At 50.4% G+C, this 21,993-nt stretch overlaps 1 protein-coding gene and 1 long non-coding RNA gene across 2 annotated transcripts; one reads left to right on the top strand and one right to left on the bottom strand.

The window, feature by feature from the left end:
• Window positions 1-1,483: 1,483 nt before the first annotated feature.
• Window positions 1,484-6,117, bottom strand: LOC110197800 (uncharacterized). The gene is made up of 4 exons (XR_002321572.2): window positions 4,471-6,117; window positions 3,473-4,057; window positions 2,730-2,820; window positions 1,484-2,424 (listed from the first exon to the last, which is right to left on the bottom strand). It is a non-coding gene; the product is annotated as an uncharacterized LOC110197800 (long non-coding RNA).
• A 76-nt stretch (window positions 6,118-6,193) lies between these two features.
• Window positions 6,194-21,542, top strand: LOC110197751 (uncharacterized). The gene is given in 6 exon segments (XM_078146386.1): window positions 6,194-6,273; window positions 8,455-8,550; window positions 9,064-9,190; window positions 15,849-16,016; window positions 18,158-20,794; window positions 20,797-21,542. Coding segments are annotated over 5 exon segments (3,072 nt in total). The 5' UTR covers window positions 6,194-6,273; window positions 8,455-8,466; the 3' UTR covers window positions 20,853-21,542.
• Window positions 21,543-21,993: the final 451 nt, after the last annotated feature.

The following is a 21,993-nucleotide window of genomic DNA, read 5'->3' as shown; positions in this document are numbered from 1 at the left end:
TATCCGTCTCCTGGTCTCCTGAGTCTCAGTGAGACTGGAGAGCTCAAATTCTCTTCTCCGCATTAGGGTCTCACCCTGGTTACAAACTTTGCCCATTGATATAGGCGTCTGAGCTCAGGGGTTTTGGCTCCTGGTTTCTGTTTTGTGTTTCTGGGTATCTTTCCTTCCTAGGTTGCAGCTGCTGTCTAGGATATCTGACTTGATAGACCCACATGGCAATTTTCTCCCACCCCCTCCCTTGTCTGTTTAGATTCCATGGATTGGATATAGAAGACTAAAGGTAAATGCCTTCTTGCCCTTCCCTAAAAGTAGGGGTGATTAAAGGTTGGGGAGCCTAGGGTGACAGAGGGTGACTTCTATTATGTCTTTGTGAAAAAAGAAGGAAAAAAAAGGGCGTCTCTTTTCACAATCACTGCTGCTAAGGGAGGAATCCGTAAGCAAACAAAGAACAGAGAAGAGCATAAGAGAGAAAACAAGGAGGAAACCAAACTACTGCATTTTGCCGATGGTGTGAGGATTTCCTTTGGAAATTCTAAAGAGTTGATCCCAAAATTACCTGAAAAAATTCATAAATGCAGCATTAATAAATGCAGGAGGTAAAAAGACTCAGCTAAATCATCAGCATTTCTGTACGTTACCCATAAAACCCAGCAAGAACAGCTAGGAAGAAACTCCTTTCAAAACAACTGCAGGAGCTGTCAGCTATTTGGGGTGTATGTACTAAGATATATCCGAGATCAATATGAATACACAATGATAAAATGCTCTTTGAAGAAATAAAGGCATCTAAATAATTAGAGAAAATCCATTGTTCGTGGGGGTATGAAGCCAATATAAAATGGCAATAGGACATAAATTAATTTACTTATTTGATGTTGTACCAGCTAACTACCAAAAGGCATTTTATGATGCTAGGGAAAATAATAATGAAATTTATGTGGAGGAGCAAAAGGTCAAGAATCTCAATAGTAGTACTGAAAAATAAGTGATAAAGAAGGGGATCTATGGGGCAGCTAGGTGGCACAGTGGATAAAGTACCGACCTTGAAGTCAGGAGGTCCTGAGTTCAAATCTGACCTCAGAGGAAACACTTGACGCTATCTGTATGACCCTGGGCAAGTCACTTAACCCCAATTGTCTAAAAAAAAAAAAGGGGGGGGTCTATCAGTACCAGATCTCAAACTATACCACACAACAGTAATGATTAAAAGAATTCGGCCCAGTCTTTGGTCCTTCACTGAGAGAGGCCATTGACCTCATTTACTAGTCACCGCTACCCTAACTTAATAAGTTGATCATGCTCAGAACCCTATCTTTGAGTTTCCCTTGACTTTCACATGTAACAGTGCTCCGTGTAAACCAATATTCTCTCACCAATTCACTGGCCTGTGAGTGCAGAGGTGATGGGCAGTGGGAGGAGAATAACCCAGAAGGTGATTGGTGTCATTTGGATGCAGGAAATTCTCCACTCCAAGGGGCCTTGCTAAATGTAAGAATATGATTATATTTTTAATACTGATATTACTGAATATGATGCTGAATGAGTGTCCAGCGCACTCTACAAGTGCCGATTGAGGAAAGAAGGCTCGCCTTCAAGCAGCCTACATTCTACCTCAGGTTTCCTTTAGCTCTTTCAAGGATGGAAGGAGTTAGGAAGGAACTGGGCAAAGTCAGTAATGTGCTAAAATGGTGGTAAAGCAGTCATGCTTCTAGAGGATGTCCCATGAGCAAGATCACCAGAAGACCCAAGAGGAAGGCTGGTGAGGACAGGGCTTGGGAATAATTTTCTGCTCATTCATCTCTATATTGAGCACAGAAGTAAGGAGAACAGTGGGTGCCGAGAATCAGTCTATCAACCAGCCAGGTCTAGAGATGAGGGAGCGTCATCCAATGTCCATCTTTTTTCACTGCTTGGGCCCAAGTTTGTAGGATGAGAAGAGCTCAGAATGCAGGTGTGCTCGTACCCAGAGCCTTCCATCTGCTCGGCAGTTGGGGCCAGGCCCGGCATCTTCCACCTCCTGCTCCAGCCCTGTCTTCCACATATGAGGTGGCAAACTTCCAGGGCAGAGAAAGGGATGGGATAATAATAAAATAAAATAATACTTTTGTACCAGTTATAAAATAGAAAAATTGAAACAGATTAGTCCAACATCCAGAAGCAAGCAAACAGTAGCGCAGTGTTAAGTAAGCCCAAAGACCATGATTACTGGGGAAGGACTCACTATTTCCCCAAACTGCTGTCTTTCTTATTCTTTTATTTGTATTGTATTGCATTATTGCATTAGCTTCATGATGGCAGGCTTGCATGGCCTCTAGATAATAGATGATGCTCTCATACTTTTCCAGGCATTAGTGGAGTGAAGCAAAGCTGTGAGTTTGTTCCCATGCTTTTTGGCATGATGTTTTGTGTGATGTTGTCAGACACCTTAAATGAGGATGGAAACAGTATCAAGGTCAGCTGCTGCATTGATGGAAAAGCCTACAAGCCAAGACTAAAGAGGAAGAGTCGATGTACGACTTTCTGTTCACAGATGACTGCATATTCAATGCAGCCGCTGAGGCTGAGATGCAAAAAGGTATGGATCAATTCTCTGCTGCTTGTGCTAATTTTGGCCTAATAATTAGCACCAAGAAAACAGAGTTTCTCCACCAGCCAGCACTACACCATCCATACGTGGAACCACCAGTTACAGCAAATGGAGAAATTTTGGATACTGTAAGTTCACTTACCTTGACAGTATACTTTCCAAGGACGTCCACAATTAGAGGTTCCCAAAGTGGGCAATACCATCCCCTGGAGAGTGGAATGATCCAGGGGAGTCTTGAATAAAAATAAGGGGGTGGTGGAAGCATAAGGAAAGAAGAGAAGAAAATTTTGAAAAACTGTTCATACATGTTTCATCTGTAGTACAACAGTTAGTTGTAGTGAGTACATTATTTTCCAAATAAACACACACAATGCAAGTTATAACTGATAAGTGGTCAAGCCTACGTACAGGTCTTGACAAGCAAGTGTTGGCAGGTGAGCTTGTCACGCATTTTTGGGAAGTCCAGCATGCATTGGTAGGAATATGTGCTTGTAATGACTTGTTTACAATATGATACTATACAGTTACATGATGCAATATTGCATCAAAATTTCAATGCAGGAACCCCCCCACACACACACAAATTTACAATAATTAAATTTAAGGTGTGTCATTTCAAAAAATTCTTTTTAAAATTATGCAAATTTCAAAAAACCATTAAAGGGTTAAAGAAGGATTTCCAGGGGAGGCACTGAGTAAATTTTTTTTTTTTTATAAAAGGGAAGTAGGCCAGATAAGTTTGGGAACCTCTGACATAAATTATGAGGTTTATATATGCATTGCCAAAGCTAGCTCAGTGTTTGGGAGGCTCCCAAGGAAAGTGTGAGAGAGAAGAGGTATTAGACTGCTTACCACACTGAAGGTCTACAGAGCCGTTGTACTGACCTCACTGGTGTATGCCTGTGAAACCTGGACAGTCTACCAGCGCCGTGCCAGGAAACTGAATCACCTCCATTTGAATTGTCTTAGAAAGATTCTGAAGATTACCTGGCAAGATAAATAAGGTCCTAGACACTGAGGTCCTTTCTCCAGCTGAACTGCCAAGCATTCAAACTCTTCTGCAGAGAGCGCAATATTGATGGGCTGGTCATGTTATTCAAACACCAAACAGACATTTGCCTAAAAGACTATTTTACAGAGCAAGGCAAGCACCCACGTGGTCGTCAGAAGAAGTGATACAAGGACACTCTCCAGGTCCCTCTGAAGAACTTTGGAATTGATTGGGAGACATGGGAGACACGGGCAAAGGACCGCCCAGCATGGGGTGCCCTCATCAGAGAAGGCGCTGTGCTCTATGAGCAAAGCAGAATGAATGAGATGCACAAATCTAGAGGCACCTCCGCTCCAAATGTTCACATAGCCTATTTGTGCTGGACCTGTGGTAGAGCCTTCCAAGCTCTTGCTGGTCTGATGAGCCACAGTTGGACACATTGCACCTGGACTCCCACATAGCGAAGTCACTTTGGTTCTCTGAAAACAAAGGACAACCACTATTTGCATTGCTGGTGCTCAGTACAGTGCCTGACACAGAGTAAATGCTAAACAAATACTTCTTGATTTGGCCTGATATTCATGTATATCAGTAACTATATACATACTGAGGGTTCTTGCTCAAATTTTTTAACTGATAGTTAAATAGCCAGAGCGGACTGTGGTCCCACAAAATTAAAAAAAATGAATGGGTGAAAGAGAAATGAATTATTATTTTATTCTAGAGTTAAAGGGGAAGCTTATTGAGTAGCTGGTCCTAACACTTTTGTTGATGAGCACGCACTAGCATATTTCCCCAAGAGCAAATCAGCTACTAACATTCAATCAACTTTAAACAAAATATTTAACAAAAAGTAAAGCAAATATGTATTTGCATAATATCCAGCCCATACTTTTGGATCACACTCTCCCACACAAAGCATGCAGTGTCCATGAGAGACAGCAGACACTCCTGTGAAGTCCCTGACTAGTCAGGCTCAGCGCAGGAAATTCATGGAGTCTGGGAAACCAACAGCTTTAGAATTGTAAACGTTGTTATCATCTTTCTGTCCCAGAAACTGTCCACACGAGTTTTTTGCTGGGCATGCATCCATTGCTAAGCTGAGCTGACCCATGTCGTGCTGGACCGGTGCTTCCCTGGGCACAGCGTCTCAGCGGGAAGTGCCAACCTGCTGAGCTCCTTTCACGATGCTCGCCTCTGCTATTCCTCCGCTTCCCCGGGCTCACTCCTCCATACCGACCCCTAGCATCTGTCGTTTTCAGGGTCAGCCTCAGCCGAAGTAAGAAAAGGCAGCACCGTTCTGCTGACTTAGGGCCAAGGGCCTCCCGGGCTCCGCACCTCCGGGCATCCCAGGGGGCCGAGGAAGAGCGCAGGCTCGTCACTTATCTCTCCCCTCGGCAGCAGGGGCGGTGGAGAGCGGGGCAGAGCACCCCGGCCCCTGCGCAGGTGACGGATGGAGGGAAGGCTCTCCCCTCCCCTCTCATCGTCCCCAGCTTCAGGGGGCAGCCAAAAGAGAGCCCCAGGCTCCTTCTGGGAATGAAGAGGCGGTGGAGGGAGATGGAAGAGACCTCACATTATCTGATGATTATCAACCAAATTCTGTTTTCAGCACTAAGCCTTGGGTCCCCTAATCAAGAAGCAGCTCCGGGATCCACATTTCCCTGAGCTGTTAACTTCAAATGCTAACGAACCTCTGGGGGCGGATGCTGAACCCTCCTCCTGTCCATCGAGTCTCAGAAGCGATGCCCCCAACCTCCAGACACCAGGCTTGTGCTCATTCATTCCAGCAGCAGCAGATGCGGGTCGACCCCCCATCCTCCAGGCACCGGGCTTGTCCCCATTCATTCCGCAGGCGGCGGCAGCAGATGCGGGGCACACCACGCCACCTGCCCGCTCCCATTCTGTGTAAAGTCCATCCGTATTCTAGATAAAAGCGTGCTTCACCATACCCCCCCCCCCCCGTACTCCCCAAAAGGGGCGGGAGGGGCAGCTCTTTCTGAGGCCCCCGGGCTGCGGGCGGCGCACGGCTCGTGCTCAATGACGGGCCGGCGCGGGGGTCAAAGGGGGCGTTCCTGAGAGGCAGGGGAGCGCCCCTGACCCCTCATTGAGAAAGGTGGAGCCCAAATCCCGGCGGGGAGGAAGGCGGGGAAACAGGGCGAGGGGATGCGCCCCGCCCCTCCGCAGCCCCCAAGTCCACCGGCTCTTCTACGCCACGCCTTCCTCACCGTCCCGACCAATAGCGCGCCTCCAAGGCCGAGCACAGACCAATGGGGGGGTCGCCTCTCAGGCTTCCCCCTGAGCCGGGCTCCCCGTGTGGGGGACGTCCGACCTGCACAGATCCATACAAACACACCGGTTCTGTGGCAGTGACACACACGCCCCTCTCAGTCACACGCGTGTCCACGGACACACGCAGAGGGAAATGACACACCGGAGGACGAGGAGGCGAGGGGCGCATGCGCGCCCGAGGCCTCGCCCCTTAAGCCGCCCGATCCCTCCGGGCCAGGTCGCATAGCGTGGGTCTGCGCTTGCGCACGGAGCTGTCCGACGGGGGTTCCCAGAGGCCTCCGCGTGCATCTCTGCCTTTGTACCCGGCCGCGGGCCGAGCTCCGGGCGCGCAGGCGCAGATCCACCGGGGCGAGCGAGCGCGAAGCCGCCGCGGCGGGAGCTTCCAGAACTGCGAGAGGGCGCGGAGGTGCGTGACGTCACGGGCCCGCGGGGAGGGGGAGGTGTGTGTGACGTCACGGGCCCCGGGGGCGGGGAGGCAGAGGGGGTGTGGGGTTTTGTCATTGTGTCTGTGTATCCGTGTGTGTCTTTGTGTGCACGCGAGCGTGATGTGACTGGGATGCATCGCGTGTGTGTGTGTGTGTGTGTGCCCACTGGTGTGGCGTGGACTTGGTGATGTGTCCGAGGGTGGGTTGTGTGTCACCGTGGGTTGTGTAGAGGTGTGTATGTGTGTGAGACCTGGGTGCCTGGGGGGGGGGTCCTGTCCCCAGGGCTGCGTCTGTCACTGGGGCGGGGGACAGGGGCCCCTGGGAGCACCGCGGACCTGGGTTCAAGTCCTGCCTCTGACCCACCCACCCCACTCTCGCTGAGCCTGTGAATGGCCATGGAGGGGCCCCAGCTGCCCCGGCAGAGGGAGTTTCCTCCCTGGGACTTCCCTGTCCTACAGACCCCCGCCCCCGGCCCCTCCCCCAAGACTGCCTAGCTGTCCCGGGGGCTTGGGGGAGGGGCGTGGGTGTGGAGGGGGCAGGGAGCCTTCCTTCAGACTTGTCACTGGTCAGTGTGCCCCCTGGCATCCCTAAGAAGTGGGGAAGCTCACTCCCTGTTTCAGGAAGTGCTTCCACTGCTCAGCCCAGGCCGGCCCGCCCATGGGCACTGGGTGTCCTGGGGGAGCATCTGGACCCTCTGGAGCAGAGCTCCTTAACCACATGTGTGTGTGCGTGCACATATGTGCACTAGGTGTGAGTGTGCGTTGTGTGTGCATGTGTGTGCACTAGGTATGTATTGTGTGTGCATGTATGTATGCATGCACGTGTATGTGTGCACTAGGTATGAGTGTGCCGTGTGTGCATGTGTGTATGCATGTGTCTGTGTATGCACTAGGTATATAAGTGCATTATGTGTGTGCATAAAGATATGTATGTGCACACTAGGTGTAAGTGTGCATTGTATGTGCATGTTTGTATGCATGCATGTGTATGTGTGCTCACTAGGTGTAAATGAGCATTGTGTGTGTGTAGACAGATGTGTGTGGTGGGGCCCTTGGGTAGCCAGGACCATTTCTGTGAATGCCTGCAACACACCACGCCTTGGCCTGGGCCCGGGCCCTTGGGTCTCTATAGCCCCTCCCCAGAGTTCCCATTGAGGAGATCCCCTGTTGGCCCCACTGAGCCGGCCTGCCCACACTCCCCAGACAAGCCAACTTTCCCCTTCTGCTGGTGGAGGCAGCAGGGGGACCCTGGGAATAGAGAGGGTCCCCTTCCTCCACTTGGGGCTCCCAGGGACCCCGCCTCCTCCCCAGGCTGGGGCCCCCTCTCCCATTTCCCCCTTCCATTTCTCCCTTCCCCCTTCTTGGGTTCCCAGCCCTTCAGCTCAGCTAGGGCCTCCCTTGGCTCACTTCCAAATCCACCCAGTGCCCCCACGTCTCCCCCATCCTCACCCTGTCCCCTCACTGCCAGTTTGCTGCCTCATCTCGGGGCTCCCGGGTGCCCGGTGACAGCCCTCTTGCCTCTTTACCCCCACAGTGACACCCCGAAGTCCTCCCCCTGAGGAGAGCTCCTGCCTCCTGCACTCTGTAATACTTTATTATTTTGTTTTTTCAATTAATCCATTTCTCATCTTTCCCCCACCCCACCCCCCACCCATGACCAAAGTAAAATGAAAAAACACCCTCAGGCCGCTCCGTATTTTGAGCAAAGAGACAAGATTCTGTGGGGGAGGGTCCTGTTTCCTCCTCATCCTGCTTGGTCAGAGCTCCATGGTCAGTATCTGACCTGGACAGAATGCACCTGCATGGGTCATGATGCCTGCCCCCGGAGTCTCTCTGTTCTGAGGAGCCTGGCACTGGGGATGCCAGGGCTCTGTGATGTGTGTGTATGTGTGTTAACACATTTGTGTATGTGTGTTTACATGTGTATGTATATGTGTGTCTGTTTACACATTTGTGTGTTTGTATGTTTAGATTTATGTGTATGTATATGTATGTGTATGTGTTTACACATTTGTGTATGTTTGTGTGCGTGTGTGTGTGTGTGTGTGTGTGTGTAAGGCCTGGGAGGTGGGTCACTACCCGGCAGGCAGCTGGTCCTTGCCAGGCCGGCAGGGGCTGAAGGCTGGTTCTTTCCCTGACAGAGGCTCCTCTCTCCACCCTCAGGTCTCAGGTCTCATGGCTCTGAATCTCCTTCTTCCCCATGAGGGAAGCCCGGAGGAGGATGGCGGGTCCCCCAGGGGCCCCTTGGCCCCAGACCAGGTAAGTCGGGGTCTCCTCCTGCCCCAGGACTGTCCTCCGGGCTCCCAGACCGCTCTTTGCTGCCCCTGAGTCCTCAGGGAATTCTTAAAGTTGGTGGTCAGTCATGAGAATTACCATAGACTAGGCTGGCCAGCCCCTGGGCTGCAGGCCTGGCTCAGAGGCCTCCTTCCCTGAGGTCATCTGGTCCAGCCTCCAAGAAGAGGGTTCCAGCAGAGCCTGCAGACTACCCGCTGCCTCCCCAGTTTGCTGTAGGGCATAGGGCCCCCACCCCCCAGATCCACTTCCTCACCATCGGAGGCCCTTCTCCCCAGGGCTCCCAGGGCCATGTCTGGGCTGAGAGGAGTGTAGATGGACAGCTGGAAGGGTTCTTGGAGGGCATCTGGTTCAAGCCCTTGGTTTTAGGGTTAGGAAACCGAGGCACAAAGCCTTGCCCACAAAGGCCCACCTGCCTTCCCCCCCCTCTCCCGGGGTCCAGTGCCCCCCGGGCCAGCACGCCTGTGTTTGGTGTTGCAGGAAGTGGTGTCGTTCAGGGACGTGGCTGTGGACTTTACCGAGGAGGAGTGGGAGTGCCTGAGCCCTGCTCAGTGGCAGCTCTACAAGGAGGTGATGCTGGAGAACTACAGGAACCTGGTGTCCCTGGGTAAGGCTGCCTCCCCTGGGCCCAGGGTTGGGGGGTGTCTCTTCTGGTCCGGGGCTCCAGGATGGTGTGGCCTCTGGCCTCTCTTTCCTGTCGCCACAGACCCAGCAGAGGCTGCCTGGGCCCAGGGCTCCCTGGTCCTCTGGGGGGAGGGAGACGTGGCTCTTCCCTGGCTGTTGGTGCTGCCGAGGCTGTTGGGGAGACCCTGCGGTGGTCTCAGAGTTGGAAGGGACCCCGGAGGCCACTGATTCCTGCCTATGCCTGAAGGGAATCCCCATGAAAGCCTGTGGTCCTCCGCCTCTGCTTAAAGAGCTCCATGCCTGAGTCCTTCCACCCATCCTTGTGTGGCCTGGGCTCCTGGTGGCCCTTCTCTGGGTGGCCACGCCCCCTCTTCTCAATGTCCTTCTTAAGCCACGGCCCCCAAGACTGACCCCAGTCCTCCAGGTGAGGTCTGCTGAGGGCAGAGTGTGTCCAGGGGTCCGTCCCCTCCCCTTCCTGGAAGCGCCCCCTCTCTCAATGTAGCCCAAGGTCTCATGAACACTTTTGGCAGCCATGGTCATGGTGCACCTCCAACTCCTCTCAAGCTGACAGGCCCCTCAGATCCCTAGATCTTCAAAACAGCTGGGAAATGCTTTCTGCAGAAGGTGGTCTTTGAGGTTAGTTTTGAAATACTAATGAAGAAGCAGGAGTCAGAGGAGAGGATGTTCCAAGCATGAGGGATAAATGAGACAGACACAGAGGAGGGAGGGAAGGAGGAAGGAAGGAGAAGAGAGGGAGGGAGAGAAAGAGAGAGTGAGAAAGAGAAAAAGAGGGGGGGAAGGGAGACAGATGGAGGAGGAAGAGAGACAAGGGGGAGAAAAAGAGAAGGAGAGAGAAACACAGACAGAAGGGAGTCAGATGGAAGGTGGGGTACTGACTAGGAGAAAGGGGGGGAGAGACAGACAGACAGACAAGGAGTGAGCTCCAGCCAACGCCTGTGTACTCCAAGACTCCATCACTTCTCTGGCATTCATTGTGTTCCAGACTCTTCTGCTTCTTCCTTCTCTCCAGGTGGTCTATAGTATATTCTACAGTGATCAAAGTGCTTGCTTCTCCATCCATTGAGCTTTGCCCAAATACTCCCTCGTGTTTCCCTGCTCTGCTTCTTGGAGGTCCCAACATGACTCTACTTTCTAAGTGTGTGATGTGACCCCATCCCACTTTTTCTGTCTCCTGTTACTTTTGAATAAGGGAACCCTCTCCCGATCTGTGATCCAGGCCACAGTCCCTTCCCACCGAACCTCAGTGCCAGGGTCACTTTGCCTCCTGTCAGAACCTCTGCACCCCCCTGGGGGCTTCTTGCTCCAATTGAGGGGCAGAGGGGAGATGCTTTGGGTCCTGTGTTATATTTTCTTATGCCTGGATAGCCTTCTCTTTCCCTCATTGTTTTTAGTTGAAGACCCTTTTGATTAAATCTGCTCGACAGCAGGCCAGCCGTAGCCATTCTCCCCAGGCTTTGCCATTGTCTCCACCACCCTGTTCCTGTAGGCCATGGCCCCAGAGGCCCCTTCGTAGGCAGCAGGGGACTTCCCAAAATGATTGTTCTCTTTTTCTCCCACATTTTCAATGGGAACAGTGTGCTAAATAACGTCACTCTGTGTGTGCGCACAGCGCGGTCTTCAGTGCTCTTGGGGGTGGCCTCTGGCATTGGCGCCCCTGGGGAGCACCAGCCGAGCCCCTTGGGAGAGTCTTGGGAGGGCCTCGGCACCCCCTGGGTTGTCCAGGGGACAGAAGGACGCTGCCTCGGTGCCCCAGCAGAGGATCACTAACTGCTCCCCCTCTTCTCTCCCTCCCTGGTCCTGGCTGGATGATCTCTCCCCTGTGGATTCGGTGGGCCTACTCTGTCATTCTTTGAAGGACCAGCAGCTTCTTCCCCAGAGCTTCTGGAGTCAGGAGGACCTGAGTTCAAATCTGGCCTCAGACCCTTCCTAGCTGGGTGACCCTGGGCAGGTCATTAAACCTCATCTGTGAAATGGGGATAACAGCTGCTACCCCCCAGGGTTATCGTGAGGATAAAATGAGATCAGACTTTAAGGTGCTCTGCTAACTTGGAAGCATTCACCCGAGTGCTAGTTAGTAGTGGTAGTAGTGGTGAAAATCACCGTCATCATCATCTGCTTCCAGGAGAGCTCACACCGTTTCTAAACTCTAGTTGTGCAGCTCTCCTTTCAGCACTCTGCAGCCACTCTCCAGCTTCCTTCAGGGCCGTGTCTCCCCTGCTCCACCTTAGATGCCCTTCCCCCACCAAAGCTGCCATTTTGTTTCCTTTATTAACAGCCTGGACTTGAGGCGCCTTCACCGCAAAGGAGAGGTGTCCAAAAGTCCGGCTCCCTGGCCTCTGCTCTGAGGTGTGGGGCACGTTTGTGGAATGTCAGACGTTGTCCGTGGCTTGGTTAGTTTTGCTGAAATGTTTTTTCCTTTTTTTTGAGGTGAGGGAGTGGGCGGATGAGTAAGGAAATGTATTTAGTACAAAAACAAGAGATGTCAACCAAATGTATCTTCAGGAAGATACCAAGGAGAGAGATGAGTGCCCCTCCCCCGCCTGCTGAGGCGGGGCGGGGCTGCGGAGCACCGCGTGCACGGCCAAGTTCAGCGGATGTGGGGCTGTTCCAATGAACCTCCCCCCTTTTTTATTCTTTGTTAAGATGGATGGCTCTCTGGGAAGGCTGGGAGTCGGAGGTTGGGAAATGCAGGTGACAGAAAACAAACCTCCCGAACAGGGGAGGAAGGATTTGTGGAGCAGCCTGGAGAGCTCTTCAGTGTTGTTGTGCTTTAGTTTTCAGCGTTCACTTTTATAAGATGTGGAGTTCCACATTCTGCCCCCCACCTCCCCTCCATCCTCCCTGAGATGGCAAGCAATCTGATATAGGCTCTACATGTAGAATCATATTAAACTTACTTCCACATTAGTCACGTTGTAAAAGAAGAATCAGAATAAAAGGGAAAAGACATGAGAAAGAAAAAAAAAGAGCAGATAGGATGCTTGGATCTGCATTCAAACTCCATAGTTCTTTCTCTGGATGTGAATGGCATTTTCCATCATTAGGCCTTTGGAGATGTCTTAGATCCTTGCATTGCTGAGAAGGGCTACGTCTGTCAATGTTAGTCATCACACAACATGGCTGTTGCTGTGTATGAACGTTCTCCTGGTTCTGCCCTCTTCACTCAGCATTAGTCCATACAAGTCTTTCCAGGTTTTTCTAAAGTCGGTCTGCTCATCATTTCTTGTAGCACAGTAGTATCCGTTACATTCATATCCCACAACTTGTTCAGCCATTCCCCAATGGATGGGCATCCCCTCAATCTGGAAAGCCCTTTGTAAACCAGTTAAACTGTGGCAACAGAAAGACCACCACGGAACAGGAACATAGGTTCCTTTGGGGGGAACAATGGGGATACATAATAACGATAATGATAGTGAAAGCTCACCTCTATAGTGCTCTGAGGTTTGAAAGGCGCTTTACAAATGCTGTCTCATCTGATCCTCACAACTCTGGCAGGTAGGTGCAGTTATGGTCCCCATTTTACAGATGAGAAAACTGAGGCAGGCAGAGGTTGTGACTTCCTCAGGATCACACAGCTTATAGTGCCTGAGGCAGGATTTGAACTTAAGTCTTCCTGACTTCAGGTCCAGTGCTGTATATGTAACAGTTGTTTGTGGGCAGGCACCAGACTGCTGGGGTCATCCTTCTTGACTTCTCTGCTGCCTTGGACATTGGAGATCACCCTCTCTAGGTTTTCAGGACCTCCTCACTTTCTCTCCTCCCTTTTCTCCACTCTCTAAGTCTGTCTGTCTGTCTTTCCTTCTCCCTCCCCCCCGTCCCTGTCCCTCTCCGTCCCTCCTCTCTCTCTCCTTCCCCCTCTCCATCCCCTTTGTCTCTCTCTCTCTCCCTCTCTGTCCTCTGTCCCTTCCTCCTCTCCCTCCCCCCCATGCCTCTCCATCTCTCTCTCTCTCTCTCTCTCTCTCTCTCTCTCTCTCTCTCTCTCTCTCTCTCTCTCTCTCTCTCTCCCTCTCCCTCCCTCTCTCCCTCCCTCCTCTCTGTCTCTTTCTCTCTCCTCCTCCTCCCCCCTCCTCTTCCCCCTCTCCCTTGGCTGGATCTTGAGCCCGATCTTGCCTGTTAACCACGGTTGTCCCCCAAGGCTCCGTCCCTGACCGTGGAGTCTTTTTCTCTTGGTGAACTCCTGGGCTCCTTTGAATTCCACGATCATCTCTATGCAGACGATCGTCCAGCCTTAACTTCTTTCCTCGCCTTCAGTCTGTTTCTGCTGCCTAGCGGACATCTCCAGCTGGAAGTCTCATAGACATTTCAGCCCAACTTGTCCAAAATCGAACTCGCTCCCTTTCCTCCCCAATCCTTTCCTCTTCCCCGCCTCGAGGTCACTCTCAGCGCCTCCCAGTCTATCCTCTCTATGTCCTCAGAGTCTCTGTACGCGCCTCCCCCTGGCCCTCTATCCAGACTATTGCAATAGTCGGTGGCTCGCTCTCCCTGAGAGAGTCTCTGCCCCCCGCCCCCCGCCCTGATCTTCCAAAGCGCAGGGAAGGCCGCTCACTCTCATTCGGTGGCTCTAGCACCTGCCACCCCCAGGATCCGATGCATTCAGAGCCCCTCCTGACCTGCCCGCTCTTCCCTTCCCGGTCACGCCTCAAGCGCATCCAACCCCCAGGCCGGACTCTGCCCCCTACGCCTAGAACGTCTCCCTCCTCACTCCCCTGACTCCCTTCAAGCCTCAGCGAAAGTCCCGCGTTCTGCCAGAAGTAATGATAGCTCTCTCCCGCTGCGCTGTCCCCAAGGACTCTCTGTATGAAGCCGTTACGGTCCCGGGGCTCCTCGAGCAGGGCTTGTTTTCTCTTTCTTTGTACCTCCAGAGGCTGACCGACCAACTGGCAGACTGCCCAGAACGGGTGGTGTTTCCAAAACGGGAGGCAAGAGGCGATGGCCTCTGGCCGCTGGCCGGGCAGCCGGGGCAGGGGGCCTGCGCGCAGTCCTGGGGGTGGGAGCCGGCTCTAGGACAGGGCCTGTGGCTGCTAGATGGAGGGCTGGTGCCTCGGGGAGAACTCGCAGAGAAGGAAGAGGAAGCATGAATGGAGGTTAGGAAATTAGTGGTAATTGGGGAGGACTGTTTCAGTTGGATGACGAAGTTGGAAGCCAGAGAGAGGCGAGGAAGAGGAGCGCACGGCCTTCCCACGGAGGTCAGCTCCAAAAGGGAAGAGAGATTGGAAACATACAGTGATGGAGAGAGAGACACACACAGAGACTGAGAGAGAGACAAACAGAGATAGACCGACAGAGACAGAGAAACAGAGAGAGACTTAACTGAGACAGAGAAACACAGAGACTGAGAGACTCAATACACACACACACTGACAGAGAGAAAAAGAGAGAGAGATTCGATTTACACCGAGGAGGAAAACAAGTTCTTGCTGGACAAAGCAGCGTGCAGCAGCAGGCCAGACTGGAAGGGGCACCTTGTAGATTTGTGCTTTGGGGAAATGCATAGTCAGAAATAACTACATAAGGGGTACAGGCAATCACACCTGGTGGGGCAGTGGGCGGAGCACTGGGCCTGGAGGGAGGCAGGAAGACCTGAGTTCAAATCCAGCCTGAGACACTCTGCCTGGGTGACCCTGGGCAAGTCTCTTACCCTCTGTCTGCCTCAGCTTCCTGATCTGTGCAATGGGCCCATCAGTGGCACCTTCCTCCCAGGATTGTTTTGAGGATAAAATGAGTCAGTATATATAAAGCACTTTGCAAAACTTAAAAGAGTTATATAAACGTAAACTGTTATTAAATTAGGCCATTGTGAGTCCATAGAAAGCTTCTGTGTGAACAACAGTGTAACTAGAAGACAAAATATTGATTTGGGGGATACCCTTCTTACCAAACTTTGCTGATAAGTGGCTGCTCATGTAGACCCATCGCCATCTCAGGGGCCACCTCCCCCGGCCCCTCCCCAGCTCTGCCTCTCAGAAGCCTTCGTGTGCCCGCTGCCCCTCCCAACACGAAGTCTTTCTTGGTCCCGTCAGCTGCGGGTGCCTCAACTTTTGTGTGTGTACATAGGCACTTGGCACAGCTCAGTAGGAAGCGAAGGGATGACTGGCCCAGGCCCCCCCTTAGCTGGAGGCTCTGGAAGGCTCTCTATTCCCCATTCAGAGGAGGGGCTGAGGGCAGGATGAGGTGTGAGTTGCAGAGCAGAAAGGACCCTGCTAGAGAACTCCAGAGGAAGGCTTAATTGTGGATTAACTGATTCAGACGTTGACTTTAGCCAGTTGCTACAAATAGGTAAAATAGGGCTCTTCAGTGGTGCCATACTACATAGAGCATTGGGCCTGGAGTCAGAAGACCTCAGTTCAAATGTGCCTTCAGATACTAACTGCGTGACCCTGCACAAGTCACTTAACCCTTTTTGCCTCAGTTTCCTCATCTGAAGAAGGAAATGAAAGATCAGTATCTTTGCCAAGAATACCCCACACGGGGTCATGAAGAGTCGGACACGGCTGAAACAACTCAAAAACTAATAGGTAAAACCTGCCTCTCCTCTTCCACCGTCCATGGACAGTCACAGCTGAGCCCCCTTCCCCCATCCCCCAGTACAGAGCTGTCTCCTTTCCTCCCATGGGCAGGGCTGTTGGAGGACAAACCAGACCTGGTCTCCCGGCTGGAACAAGGGGAAGAGGCATGGGCCTCGGACATGCAGGAAGAGGGCCCCAGGAGCCCCCGTCCCTGGGGAGGAGACCCTTCCTCCAGGTGTCGAGGAGCCCGTGGATGCCACAGCCCCTCTGGGCCCTCAGGTATGGCCTTCTCTGAAGTGTGGGGTGGTGCAGGTGGGGTCTGGAGGGTCTCCAGGGCAGGTGCTGCTGGGGATTTACCCACCACCTCCCTGGTCTGCGAGGGTCGGGAAGTCCAAGGCCTGAGGCTGACGGAGACATCACTCTGTGTCTTCTGAGTACACACACGGGATAACTCAGTGTGTGCCCTGGAGTGTTCACGTGCCCCCTCATCCTCAGTTTTCTAATTGGTAAAATGAGAGGCCTTTAAAAATGATCTCTGAATGCTGTTCTGCTTCTCAGAGGTCCCTGCCACCACTGCCTGTCAGCATTTCTAAAGCCCAAGGCTCACCAGGTCACACCCTGCTCAGTGAGCTGCTGGCTTCCTGGGGTCTTTAGGATGCCATGACTTCTCTGTGACATGAAGGCCTTTCCCCAGATCTCACACGTCCCTCCTTGTCATGCCCTCTTCGGGCCAGCCGCACTGGCCTTCCTGCTGCTCCTCCCCCCAGGGTCACATTGCCATGCCTTTGCACACAGCTGTACCCCATGCCTGGGATGCCCTCCCTCTTCCCCTGTGCCTCCTAGGAGCCCTGATTCCTCAGCTCATGTGCCACCTCCTACCCAAGACTCAGCCAGATGCCCCAGTTGCCAGGGTCTACCCCACCTCCCCAGACAGCTTGGTATATTTGTCCACATGTGCGTGTTCTCTTCCCATGGAGTGTAAGTTCTTGGGGGTCAGGGACCATTTCCCTTCTGGTTTTGTGTCCCTGTGCTGGCACAGCGTGGGCCCTCAAAACGGGCTTGTCAGTCAGTTGAGTGACTGGGCGATCGGTGGCAGCCAGGGTCATACCCTCCTTCTGTGATGAGCTGACCTGGCTGCCTCCCACAGTGTACTTTCCCCCCTCCCTTGGGGGGCTCCTCCTGCCCACTGGGCCAGCTCCCTCTGACCAGCCCCCTTGCCACGTCTCTCTCATCACTTTCTAAATGGAAAGGGCCCATGCAACGGCTCTCCTCATCAGTCCCATTGGCCATCCCTTCATCCTCATCCCAGGGCAGACTGCTCCTTCTCCATGTAGTCAGCCACGTGGCTCAGTGGGGAGGGCACAGAGGTAGGGGTCAGCAGGCCAGGCCTGAGGCCTGGTCCCAGCCCTGGGACTAACCTGTCATGGCCACATTGGCCACCTCTTAACCTCAGCTTCTTCATCCCCAGAAAGAGAGGCTGCCCCTGGGTCAGTGAGGACACAGCAGACTGTCAGGGGCCTCAGAGGTCCACCCCAGAGTCCCCCTGGAAGACCCCAGTGAGGGCCACTCCCTGCTTCCTTCCTCAGGCAGCCCATTCACATTCTGGAGGCCTGAGCTGCTCCAAAGGTTTTCCATGTTTATAGGAAGGCAGGATTTGCCTCTTGGAACGTCTACCCATTGTCCTTATTTCTGTCTTTGGTGGCCAAGAAGACAAACTCTAATCCAGGGGTGGGGAACCTGGGCCTCAGGACCATATGTGGTCCTCTAGGTCCTCAAGTGCGGCTGTTTGACTGAATCCAAACTTCATAGAACAAATCCCCTTCAGAAAAGGATTTGTTCTGTAAAACTTGGACTTGGTCAAAAGGCCGAACTCAAGGACCTAGAAGGCCACGTGTGACCTGGAGGCCACAGGGTTCCCTGCCTCTGGGAATCCTTCATCCACATGGCTGGGCCTCAGATACTCAAAGACAGCTGCCGTGTCTTCTGTCCTTCAGACTAAATGTCCCTAGAGCTTTCAAGCTATGAATGAAGGAATGAGAAGCCTTTATTTAATGCTTAATATGTGCCCAATACTGTGCTAGGTCCTGGGAATACATACTAAAGGGAGACAGCCTGCCCTCATTCAAACATGTGGCCCTTCTCTGTCCTGGTGTCCCTCCTCAGGACCCACTCCTGGTCACCAATGCCCTTCCTCAAATGTGATTTCTTCAATTGAACCTCAAACTTCCAGTGTGGTCTGACCGTGGTCAGATACAGTGGGACTATGTCCTCCCTCTGCATGTCCTGTGCTTGCATTACCTCCAGAGGCTGCCAGTTTTCTGTGGGCTAGTGAGAGTCACGATTCTAATAAGGGTTGGACCAGCTCTCTGAGGTCACCTACAATTTAAACACAAATTATTTTCATTCTCACTATCTTTCAGCCTGGGATACTAGAACTGAGAGCCAGGAGGAGTCACTTCATGAAGAAGAACAAGGAACATCAGAAACATTAATGGAAAGCCCCAGAAGGGATGTTGTTCCCCAGATCCCTGAATTTTGGGAAGGTCCTATTCAGGAGATCACATTATGGAAGCAAATAGGAAACCTTGCAGGAGAGACTACAAGGAAAGAATTTTGGGAATGGCCTGTTCAAGACATCTCATTATGGAAACAAATGGGAAATCTTACAGAGGAGACTCCAAAGAAAGTATTTTGGGAGGGTCCTGTCCAAGACATCACATTATGGAAACAAATGGAAAATATTGCAGGGGAAACTCCAAGGAAAGAATTTTGGGAGTATCCTATTCAAGATACCATGTTATGGAAGCAAATGGGAAACCTTGCACAGGAGGGTCCAAGGAAAGTATTTTGGGAGGGTCCTGCCCAAGAGATCACATTATGGAAGCAAATGGGACACCGTGCAGGAGAGACTCCAAGGAAAGTCCTTCCCCAGGAAACAGGTTTCTGCGACCCAACTGTCCTCCCTAAGAAAAATCCCACTGAGCAGGGAAGCCGTGAATGTACTGACTTTGGTAAAAGCTTTAATCAGAACATTCCCAAGCACAAAGGATCATGGGATTATAATCAGTGTGGGAATCTCTCCCATTACTATACACTCTTTAATCAATATCAGAGAAATGAACCCTGTGATTTGGAAGGTGGACAGGATTTTAGCAAGAACTCATTTCTTATTCAAAATCAGAGAATCTGTTCAGAAGAGAATCCTTATAAATGTGAAGAATGTGGGAAGGCTTTCACCAACTATTCAGACATTATCAATCATGAAAGAACTCATGGTGGAGAGAAACATTATAAGTATAGGCAATGTGGAGCAGCTTTTATGTGGAGCTCAGTTCTTACTGAACACCAGAAAATTAAAATTTGTGATAAACCCTGTGAATATAAGGAGTTTAAGGAGGTCTTCAGCCAGAATTCAGACATTACTAAATATGAAGGAATTAGTAGTGGAAAGAAACCATCTGAGTATAGTGACTGTGGGACAGCCTTTATTTGGCATTCAAACCTCATGGGACGTCAGAGAATTCTCACTAGTGAGAAACCTTATGAATGTAAGGTATGTGGGAAAGCCTTCAGCCAGAACTCATCCCTTACTCAACACTTCAGAATTCATACTGGAGAGAAACCTTATAAATGTAAGGAGTGTGGCAAGGCCTTCAGGCAGAATTCACATCTTATTCGACATCAGCTAATTCACACTAGAGAGAAACCTTATGAATGCCAGGAATGTGGAAAGCCCTTCAATCAGAGCTCAGATATCATATATCATGGAAGAAATCATGATGGAGGAATTTATTATAAGTGCAGGCAATGTGGAAAGGCCTTTACATGGAGTGCCATTCTTACCGAACAACAGAAAATTCACACTTTTGAGAAATCCTATAAATATAAGGAATTTGGAATGGCCTTCAGCCAAAGCTCAGGCATTATTAAATATGAAGGAATTCATAGCGGAAAGAAACCATTTGAGTGTAAAGACTGTGGGGCAGCTTTCAGTTGGCACTCAAACCTTTTGGAACATCAGAGAACTCACACAGGTGAGAAACCTTATGAATGTAAGGTATGTGGGAAAGCCTTCAGTCAGAGCTCTTCCCTTACTCAACACTTCAGAATTCATACTGGAGAGAAACCTTATAAATGTAAGGAGTGTGGCAAGGCCTTCAGGCAGAATTCACATCTTATTCGACATCAGCTAATTCACACTAGAGAGAAACCTTATGAATGCAAGGAATGTGGAAAGGCCTTTAGCCAGAGCTCAGACATTATTAAACATGAAAGAATACACAGTGGAAAGAAACCATATGAGTGTAAGGAATGTGGGGCAGCCTTCAGTTGGCGCTCATACCTCATTCAACATCAGAGAACTCACACTGTTGAGAAACCTTATGAATGTAAGGAATGTGGGAAAGCCTTTAGCCAGAGCTCATCCCTTATTCAACATCATCGAATTCATACTGGTGAGAAACCTTATGAATGTAAGGAATGTGGGAAGGCCTTTAGCCAGAGATCGTCCCTTATTCAACATCATCGAATTCATACTGGAGAGAAACCTTACAAATGTAAGGATTGTGGGGCAGTCTTCAGTGGGCACTCAGGCCTTATCCAACATGAGAGGATTCACACTGGTGAGAAACCTTATGAATGTAAAGAATGTGGGAAAGCCTTTAGGCAGAGCTCTGCCCTCATACATCATCAGATAATTCATACTGGAGAAAAACCTTACAAATGTAAAGACTGTGGGAAGGCATTTCGCTGGAATGCAGTTTTTACTGAACATCAGAAAATCCACACTGGAGAGATACCTTATGAATGTAAGGAATGTGGCAAGGCCTTCATCCAGAGAGCAGCTCTTACCCATCATCAGAGAATTCATACCGGAGAGAAGCCTTACAGATGTAAGCAATGTGGGAAGGCCTTCATCCAGAGATCATCCCTTACTCATCATCAGAGAACTCATACTGGAGAGAAGCCTTACAAATGTAAGCAGTGTGGGAAGGCTTTTATCCAGAGATCAGACCTCACTCGACATCACATAATTCATACTGGAGAGAAACCTTATGAATGAAGGAATGTGGGACAGCCTCCATCCAGACCTTAGCCCTTATTAAACCTCAATAAAATCATATTGGAGAAAAAACACTGAATGTAAGGAATGAGGGAAAGACTTCAGTTGGGTCTCAGCCCTTAAAGGATGTGAATTAACTCATGGTACATACTGGCATACATGGTGCAGTTGTTTTACGGAAGCATCCTTTTTAGTTCAACTGAAAATATTAAGAAATAATATTTCTTTCAGTCAAAAATCCTTTCAAGACTTTTACCTTTAGAAAAGTAGCTAAGGTCTTAGGAATAGGGATTAAGGATAGTAACCAAACTTAGAACTGAGACATCCCTGTTGTCTAGTTGTGACCCTTGCCTTCCCCACCCCTGAAGTGACTGATGCTAAGACCCACTGAAAGGAAGTGACCTCTTCCATTTAAGGATTAAGATATGGAACGCAGTCAGGAAACCCTTTCAGTTCTTTAGGGGAGTGGTCAAGGAAGGAATCTGGTAGTTTAGTTGAAGATTAAGTGACTATTCTAGAATGTTGAACCCCCACCCCCAACAAAAGCCCTGTTTTAATATTGTGACCTTTTCCTTGTTCAAGATTGCTATAAATGTTACCTCAAAATTGTTTTGGGGTAGAGATATGTCCTGGGGGCTGTGTCAGTTTGGACATTTTTCTCTCTAGGATAGAAGTACTAGGATTTAGAATGCTGTTTAATAAAATTGTTTCTGACAGACTTGTGCCTAAAATACAAAGTATAATGTTGGTATTTTCTTTATGCCTACACCAGGAGCATCAAACTCAGATAGAAGCAGATCCCCAAAGGCCTCATAGTGATTTAGAAAGAATCAAATTAACATTATTTACATTGTATTATATTTTTATTTAAATCATTTCCTGATTTTAATTTAGTTGAGGCAGTTTTGCAGGCCCTATGCTGCCTGAGGATCTCAGGACAAGAATGTAATACATCTGTTCTACAGCACCAATATGAAGATTATAGAAGATCCTTCAGTCAGCTCAAACTTTACTCAACATTGGAGAATTTACACTGGAGAGATTCTCTGAATTCCATGAAAGTGGGAAAGCCTTCAGTGTGAGGAGGACCCTTATCCTGCAACCAGAGAATTCCTCCTGGTGGGTGGAATACACCCTATAAATGTATTGAATATTGGAGTGGCTTATTATTGAGGGAAAGGTCTCAGTTGACAT

This window comes from Phascolarctos cinereus, unplaced genomic scaffold (genome assembly GCF_003287225.1).
Source record: "Phascolarctos cinereus isolate Bilbo 61053 unplaced genomic scaffold, phaCin_HiC Scaffold_726;HRSCAF=1367, whole genome shotgun sequence".
NCBI lineage: Eukaryota > Metazoa > Chordata > Mammalia > Diprotodontia > Phascolarctidae > Phascolarctos > Phascolarctos cinereus.
This window is presented reverse-complemented; position numbering and strand designations above follow the sequence as displayed.